Consider the following 8,930-nt stretch of genomic DNA (forward strand, 5'->3'; position numbering starts at 1 on the left):
TCCAGATTCTCACTTCAGGGATGGAATTCATAAATTGGAACAAGAGCATTCATGTTCAGGAAGACTATACTAAATAATGAGGTGTATTTCAAACCATAAAATTGTGTTTTTCTTATTGAACTCATCCTGTGTTCGGTTATTGACCGCCAAGGTGATGTAGAAGTAATCAAGATGTATTAGCGACTTGTACTTTTTTTCATCGATTTTAGATTAGATTTACTTGTTAATACACAGCCAGTTCCTGCAGTTCAGCTGCTGTTTGTCCTTTCAATGATACATAACCTTTGAGTAGAGTTTTCCACAGGTAATTCCATCTCTTTCCTCGTTAGTTCATTCGCGGCGCAGTGCCCCGGGAAGTATCTTGCCATGTGGCACGATTAGAATTTATTTGATTAATGCCTTTAACTTTTCATAAGTGAAAAAAAAAATTTATTTATACCGCATGTTTCTACAAAAATGGTTTTGAAAGCTTAGTTTGTAATGACTTCGTTTGTTATGACTTCGGTTTTGCAACACCCATTTATTTTTGATGACCGCAGGTAGGCACTATTCAAATCGTACTCCGCCGTTTAACTTATTTTCTGTCTCCGCTTGTAATTTGAATTGAATGAGTATAACAACATACGTGGTAATCGTTAGAATGATCTGTATGAATTTCAATAGTAAATATTTTATTAAATATTAGCACTAATGTATGAGCACTTAATACTTACCGCACCAAAATTCTTCAAGTTTATGTCAAAGAATCCCCCGCAAGTGAATAGCATTTGTTGGTGCATTAGTTGAAGTGAATACTCCTGCAATCGCATACTCAGCAATTCGTCAATATCAACGGTTTTTAGTTTGTGCAGCATCGTGCCAACTCGGTTGTACTTTTTTAAAGAAACGAATACTATATTTGAGCAATCTTATGTATATGTATATGCATGCAAGTATGGAAGTATGTGTGCATGACTGTAAATACCTATACTTAAAAGCTCGTATTATAATTTGTGCTGACGGCCAACTTTTTATCAAACCTGAACAACGTAGTGGCACTTCCTAGAATGTAGCTTTGATCCTAGAATGGTTCTGAGCGAGTATAATATGAATTGGAGTATTGGAAAGAGCTGCCAGAAATGCCGTGAAAGTGGCGAGTCCCAAACACAGCGAACAATCAACAATCCTTAAATGTGTTCCTAGTTCTGTTGACTTATGTATATATACAGTGGAAAGCAAAACTGTCCGGATGTTTTGCATTAAGAAAGAAAGGTAATGAAAACAATACAAATATAGGTATATTATTAAATATATGTATTTTTTTCATTTAATTGAATATTATTTTAAATTATAAAGCACAAAAACTCATATATTTGCTTCAAGAAAAATAGAAAAAATTAAAAAAACAACAATTCCTTTACTCGGACACTTTTGCACTGATTGAGGGATTTGCTTAAAATCAATTAATATTTGCAATTCAATATTTCGTCCAAAGGCCTTTATTTTAAATTACGCTTTCAATACGTTTTGGCATACTCTCTACCAACTTTTGGATGATATCATGGTCAAGAGCTCGCCATTCATGCTGTATTCTCTCCCGAAGCTCGTCAACATTTTTCGGAGGGTTTTCATATACTCCCAGCTTTCTCTTAACAATAGCCCATAAGTTTTGTATGGGATTCAGGTCTGGACTTTGTGCAGGCCATTCCATTGTCTTAAAAGATTGGTTTTGTAGCCAGGTGGAAACTATTTTAGCCGTGTGCTTCGGATCCCCGTCTTGTTGAAAAAAAACTTCTTCGGCCGGATATGCACTCTCATCAACAAAATCCGGTAAATTTGTGTGGAGAATATTCAAATAATCCTCCTTCTTCATTGTACCTTGAATTCTCACCAAAGGTCCAATGTTCCACCAGGTAAAACATCCCCACACCATAATACTGCCACCACCATGTTTCATCGTTTCCTTCACATGGTGCTTTTGGATGCGGTCATGCGCCCTATGCCAATAGTATTCTTTTCCATCAGACTGGTATCTGTTAACTTTCGTTTCGTCGCTCCAAATAACCCGTTTCCAGTCATCTACCGTCCAATTTTTGTGGGCCTTGCAGAAATGAAGGCGTCTTTTCACATTTCTATCGGAAAGGGCTGGCTTCTTCTTTTTCACACTGGCTACTAAACCAATTCTCTTTAATGCGCGTCTGGCCGTCCAGGAACTGACATCCTTGCCAATACTTTTTGCAGCATTTTTTGGTGTCTTGATGGCCTTATCATGTAGCAAACGCTCAATCTGCCGGGCATCACCATCAGATAGCAGTCTTGATCGACCACCTTGGTTATTATTGCAAGCTTACTTAAATTTAATTTTCAGCAATTTTACGGCATGAATTATTATTTTTCAACAAATTTATCACATTGTTTTCAATGTCTTTTGGCGTTTTCCTCATTTTTAAAGATTTTTTGTTTCATTGAATTTAAAATCAAGTTAATCACTTCACAGGTCAAACAACAATGCAAAAATACGGGAGTAAAAGATTGACAACGAGCTAGCAACAAGCAAAAAAAAAACGGGACAAATACCGTTACTTTTTAACAAAGCAATATCGTGATAACGTGTATAACACAAATCGGTGCAAAAGTGTCCGAGTAAAGGAATTGTTGTTTTTTTAATTTTTTCTATTTTTCTTGAAGCAAATATATGAGTTTTTGTTCTTTATAATTTAAAATAATATTCAATTAAATGAAAAAAATACATATTTTTAATAATATACTTACCTATATTTGTATTGTTTTCATTACCTTTCCTTCTTAATGCAAAACATCCGGACAGTTTTGCTTTCCACTGTATATACAATACATATATTTAATTTTGTGTTCCATTTAAAGCTTTAATGGGCATTTTGTAATACTTATACATACTTACCTATGTACATCCATACACATTAAGTGAAGTGAAAAGTGTTGACCCTTTTTCCCTTATTTTATCGATGAGATCAACACAGTTAGGTTATCCGATTTATTTTATTTTTATTTTATTTAGATCAAAATATCTCCGTTTTGTTGAATAAATTTTCTCCATCTTGAAACCAATTTCATAATTCCGCAAGCCTATCTAGACGTCAGTTTTGTACAATCAAGAAAATTTAGCAAATGCTTGAAAAGGAAATGATCGCTAAGTATCAATTCTTTAAATATCTGATGTGTTGTTAAAGATAGACGCAGCCGTTGTCTTAATCGCCTTTTGACAATAGAGGTTCGAATAGAGTTTTAGGCCGTCTCGTCAAGGCATATCCTTGATTTTTTTCGGCTCTTGTTCCCCTTTATGATATATAATAGGTATTTTTCAGCACCAGTGACCATCTGCTTCAAAAATGCAAAATTTCATTACACAAGGTGAAGTCCAAAATAAACAAAAGTGAGTTAAAATAGACACGATAGGAGCTTTGTTCTGATAACTTTGAGTTTATTTATTTAAAATAGTCCCCTTTGGCCTCGATACACTGTTTTGCGCGATCTAAAAACTCGAAAGAGTGTCTCAGGTCATTGACCGGAATCCGTAATGTCCTTCAGGATGTCGGTACAAGCCTTTTGGATGACCTCTACGGACGCAAAACGTTTTCCTTTCATGGACAAAAGCAATTTTCCGAATAAGTAGAAGTCACAGGGACACATATCAGGCAAATACGGAGAGTGATTGATGACTATAATGCGATTTCTAGTCAAAAAATCAGTCACAAGAGTGGATCGATGAGATGGTGCATTATCACGCAATAAGCGCCGTATTACCGATTTTAAAACAAAATTTGATATTTCGATGACACACATATACTGACACTTTAGTCGCAATGACTTCGCTTCCACCGAACTGATTGTCACCAAGCTTTCACTGGAAGTCAGCTAAAAGATGGCGCCATCGAAAACATTATTATGACGCCAGTTTTGTTTATTTTGGACTTCACCTTGTATTTCTCTTTGTTTCACTCTTTGCGGTAATTCGAGAGGCACTCCTACATCGAGCTTCTTTTCGAGACCAGTTTTAGGCAAATGATCCTAACTATAATAGTTTTCTGGTTTTCACTTCTTTGGCAATGAAATAAGTGCTCACATGCCGGTCCAAGTTCAAGATTTCCATTAATTTATCAACATCTTCGACGATTGGCCTACCCGAACCTACCTTATCTTACCATATTAGCAGAAAAAAATTGGAATCATCGCTTTGTTGTTGTATTCGAATAGTATTGGGCCCATAAGCAGCACACTTTCTTTTTCAATCGCTGCTCCGACTTTTCATCTTGGTCTTAGTGCTGCTGAAGAATATAACAAATATTTATTGTCTTGTTTACCTCAATTTATGAACTCTGTATCATCAAACATGAAACTGTCAACATTTTTTTGGAGCTTAATATCATCTTTAAAATGTGGTATAGTAAGGGAAGGGTCAACGCAATATATGCCATACACAAAAGAAATCTAACGGTAAATGGTCAAAACTTTTTGTTTCTCGTAGTATGTACTTGTATATGTGCATTCATATGTATGTATAATATATGTGCCCATATCTCATGTTAGAACAAAATTACAAGCATAAATATATAGCTCGCTAGTAGTGAGTTGGGTATACAAATACAAATTCAAAGGACGCCATAACCCCAAAATTTGATTTTTTTATAAATATACATAAAGGCCTACCAGTTTTTCCTTTATGCATGTAAGTAAAAAATACATTACGATATTTAATATATTACCAGTATCTCATCAGATAAGAGGGTTATGACGTTCTCATTCTTTAAAAATATGTTAAAATATAGAATAATAATAATAGCTTCACAGTACCTCATCAATACAGCATTGGCTTAGATAGCAGGGTATAAACAGGGTTACAATAAGCATCACAGTGTAGATGATTCGACCTACAGAATTACATAAAAAGTATAAAACTTGAGTAATTAACATACAAACATTCATAGATACAATATTTGTACATCAAACCCTTCTAACACGAATTTCAAGTCTGAGGCGTAAAATTAATAATCAATTTTGTTTTCAAACAACTTTTTTCTTTCTAAATAAAAAAAAAATTATTTTGAGTAATGAATATCTTTATTTTGACCTTTACGCGCTTCATTGCTTGTCTGTTTATATGCTGCAGCTGTCTAGTTCACAAGTGTCAAATATTGTTGATAGAACAACATCAAGACGGTGTCACAAATAGGAGGAGGAGCTCGGCCCCAAGCCCCTAACGGAAGGGTAGCATCAATTATTCTTATTTTTTTTTATGTACGACGCCATTTGAAACAATTATAAATCTTCCGACAGGGTGATTATTTTGCGTTGTACAAGCAGAATCAAATCGCTAGGAGACCTTCGCCAGAAGGAACGATGCCATCTGGTGATATTCGTCGCAATATTTCGCATCATCGGCTTCACAAAGAAAGAATATAAAAACCCCAAATCAAGAGTTGTCATTCCGTTCTATGAAAATATTATTATTATTATTTTAAGGAGATATATACAATATAACCCTAACTTAATTAGCACACTGGCTACTGGGGCCTTCAGTGCTTAATGACGATTTCAAATTTAATTATTTCTAATTATTCTATGAAAATAAAAATGCAACCTATTTCAAAAATTAAAAACTTTGTGTGAATAAAAAAACATATAAAAAATGCCAGGCAAATCGTCGAGCAACTTTGAACAATGAAATCGGGATATATAAAGTTCTCAAAGATCTTTGTGTACGTAATTTTACTTTAAGACTGCGGGTTGGAATATTTGGTAGATTTCATCGTAAACTATGATTCAATTATTAAAAGTTTGCTCACTTGTGCCATTCGAGTTTTGACACTCCCTCAGAAAAGGTTGTATTTAAGAAGGGTTAAGAACGTGGAAAAAATTAAATTCCTTTTAGTTTTGTTTTTTTAACTTTAAATTGATACTTAATTATTTTATTTTATTTTATGGGCAATGTACATTTTACCTAAGAAAACTTAAAAAGGAATAAAGGAAAATGAAAAATGTAATATAACTTTTTTCATGAATTTAATTTTGACTAATTTTACTTTTCTACGATTTCCCCACGCAAATTAGGACTTTTTACACCCAATAACGATAGGAATAATCTGCTAACTACTTGAATTTATTTGTGTAAATTTTTAATTATTTAATTGGATCATTCTTGTTTTGGATAATTACTCTACACGGATCGAATTGTGAGTATTACAGAGCCTTTTATCCAGGAAAAATTTCGCATGCACGGGAAACTATATTTATAGATAGATTGTATATAGTAATGATGTATATACTAAGTTTTTCATTTTGTTATGAATTTCATTCTTAAAGTACTTTAAAGTTTCACGAGACCAAATTTTCAGAAAATATTTTTAAATCCTTGTACGCACTCCACGAGAGAGGATGCATCCAGCTATTAAAAAATTCTTTTCTTTTCACAAGGATAAATATAGTGCAATAATGTCCTTTGAAAAATGTATCTTTAAATCTTGAAATTTCCTAATGAATTATTTTGAAGAAAGTAGAGGGTGGGCCATGTAAAATTTGCTTTTTGAATCGGCAATAAAAAAAACAAAAAACTAATCAATATTTTTTTTTTTATTTTGAAGATTGAACATTGTCATTTATGAATGAAAAATAAAATCGTTCGAATGACTGCCACGACTGGCTTTACAGTAGTCCATTCGATCAACCCAATTTTTAAGCACACTTTCGATTGTTTGGGCTCCAATTTCATGAATGGCAACTTCGATTTTGTGTTTTAAAGCATCAATCGTCTCTGGATGGTTCGCATGGCATTTGTCCTTAACGGCTTCCCACAAAAAATAGTCCAACGGGCTTAAATCACAGCTCCGAGGCGGCCAATTGATATCGGAATTTCGGCTGATTATTCGGTTTTCAAGCCACGGTAGCCAAAAGTTCGAGTGTATCTTTGGCAGTGTGACAAGTTGCACCGTCCTGTTGAAATAACTCGTTGAGCATGTTACGGCAACGCTCGCCATTTACTGTAACCGCGGCTCCTCGATCATTTTCGAAAAAAATTGGCCCGATGATGCCGCCAGACCAAAAACCGCACCAAACAGTGACTCGTTGTGGATACATTTGCTTCTCTACAGTAACGTGTGGATTTTCTGAGCCCCAAATCCGACAATTTTGCTTATTAACGTAGCCACCGATGTGAAAATATGCTTCATCAGAAAAAAAGGAGAAGAAGACTCACCACTTTGGAAATAGGTTTTCAATATTTCCCAATTTTGTTCAAGCGTATAGCGTCCCATTTCGTAAATGTCAAACCTTTACCACGGGGAGTGAGGACATGACGTACGAATAATTAATTTTGTATTGGCACTGGGTCAAGTAAGACAAGTAAATAAAAAAATTAAAATAGCGAGTCCGATATATAATATGTACAGTGCTGGAATGATAGTTAAAATCTTGACGAATTGGTTCACTAACCACCCTATGGGAAGATTTGTAAATTTTAGAAATAGCGCCGTACGTAGATCATATTTGATACTTGTAAACTAAATAGCTGCAGTAATCAATTAGGCAAGTAACGGAGCGCGTAAGGATCAAATAAAGATTTCCATCGGTTAAAACAATTTTTGTTTTTGACTTAGTAAAAACGTAAAAACCAAGATTGAAGATGAATTTTGCGCCACTTTGTATATGTACTCGTATGTATGTATGTATGTATCTTTCTAAAATTACACTTACATAAACGTAAATTCAAATTGTCACGCTCAAAATTTATATAAGCCCAGTGTATGGTTTGTGTTACAGAGAATCCATTCAAGAAGAAGAGCACAAGCATTGGGATGCAAAAATATCTTTCCACTCGATTCAACAAATCCCAGACACGTGCCAAAAGCTGTTGATTCGTATGCAACTCAGCATACAAAATTGAACGCGATTCCAATCGTTCACAGCGCACCAGTTCACGTCTCAAATGCACCAGCTGTTGTTGCACCAAGCGCAACAACTCTTGCACCAATTGCACATTAACGCAATACTCAACACTTTTGATCTGAACAAACGTTGTGAAAAACACCGTTATCGCACGTTCAACTGGTGTTAGTTGATAGTTGCTGAGTGCATAATTCAGGTATGGTGCGATGGTGCAGATGACCATCAACCAAAGTCCTGTGCGCAGGCATAGGCGCCAGCGTATAGACTGCAGAGACCAACCAGCTGTGCAATGCTGCCGTATATCGCCCTCCAGGTGCACGACATTAATGAATATGTTTCGTAGTAGATGGGAACCGGTTAGTGCTTGAATATATACCGTTATCTGCACTATCAACTGAACAGTACAGATTCCAGTATTTAAAACAAAAGTTATGCTATCCAATGAGTCTCGTATCGCTGACTTACTAATCGCCACACTGTTGATATATGCAATCCAACAACTAGCGACCAATTGCACTAGTAGGTAAAGCACGAAGATTAGGTGAAGTAGATATAGCCAACTTGGGCGCAGAGTTGAGCGTAAAGTGAAATACGGCGGTATGATCACAGCAAAAAGCGAAAAAATCCATAAGTAGGGCATGGCAGCGACTACTAACGCGGATTCGGAAAATATCACAGGACGCATATTTAGTGTTACTCGACTCGAAGGCGCGGCTCCTACTAGCCACTTTTGCAAAAACACAGGCTATTTCTGGGACAGAAGTGGCATGAAGCTATGGCGTTAAGTGAATATAGCACTTAATTAGCAAAAGCGAAAGAAATTAACTAAATATAGCAAATCAATCAAATCAATAAAATCAGCCGTGAAGATCTAATATTTTATGCGAGTTAAATGGTACACACATCATTCTTGTAGATTAATCTTTAATTCAAAATAATGAAATCCACTGCAGAAGTCAGTGAATATGCACTATTCCACAAATATATAATATGCACATACATATATAAAGGAGAATGCCTGCTTGTATATTTAT

General features: G+C 35.2%; 1 protein-coding gene across 1 annotated transcript; it reads right to left on the reverse strand.

The window, feature by feature from the left end:
- Positions 1–444: 444 nt before the first annotated feature.
- LOC128855506 (putative gustatory receptor 98b) lies at positions 445–8,676 on the reverse strand. Its single transcript, XM_054090462.1, has 4 exons — positions 7,705–8,676; positions 4,810–4,886; positions 714–872; positions 445–645 (listed from the first exon to the last, which is right to left on the reverse strand). The coding sequence occupies exons 1-4, from the start codon at positions 8,579–8,581 to the stop codon at positions 547–549; spliced, it is 1,212 nt and encodes a 403-aa protein (XP_053946437.1). The 5' UTR covers positions 8,582–8,676; the 3' UTR covers positions 445–546.
- Positions 8,677–8,930: the final 254 nt, after the last annotated feature.

The sequence above is a fragment of the Anastrepha ludens genome, chromosome 2 (assembly GCF_028408465.1).
Source record: "Anastrepha ludens isolate Willacy chromosome 2, idAnaLude1.1, whole genome shotgun sequence".
In the NCBI taxonomy this organism is placed as follows: Eukaryota; Metazoa; Arthropoda; class Insecta; order Diptera; family Tephritidae; genus Anastrepha; species Anastrepha ludens.

Coding starts and splice junctions, on each gene's coding strand:
- LOC128855506 (XM_054090462.1), bottom strand. CDS start 8,581: ATGCGTCCTGTGATATTTTCCGAATCCGCGTTAGTAGTCGCTGCCATG. Junction 4,887..7,704: donor CAATTTGAATTTACGTTTAT/GTAAGTGTAATT, acceptor GTAATTCTGTAG/GTCGAATCATCTACACTGTG. Junction 646..713: donor ACTTGAAGAATTTTGGTGCG/GTAAGTATTAAG, acceptor AAATTCATACAG/ATCATTCTAACGATTACCAC.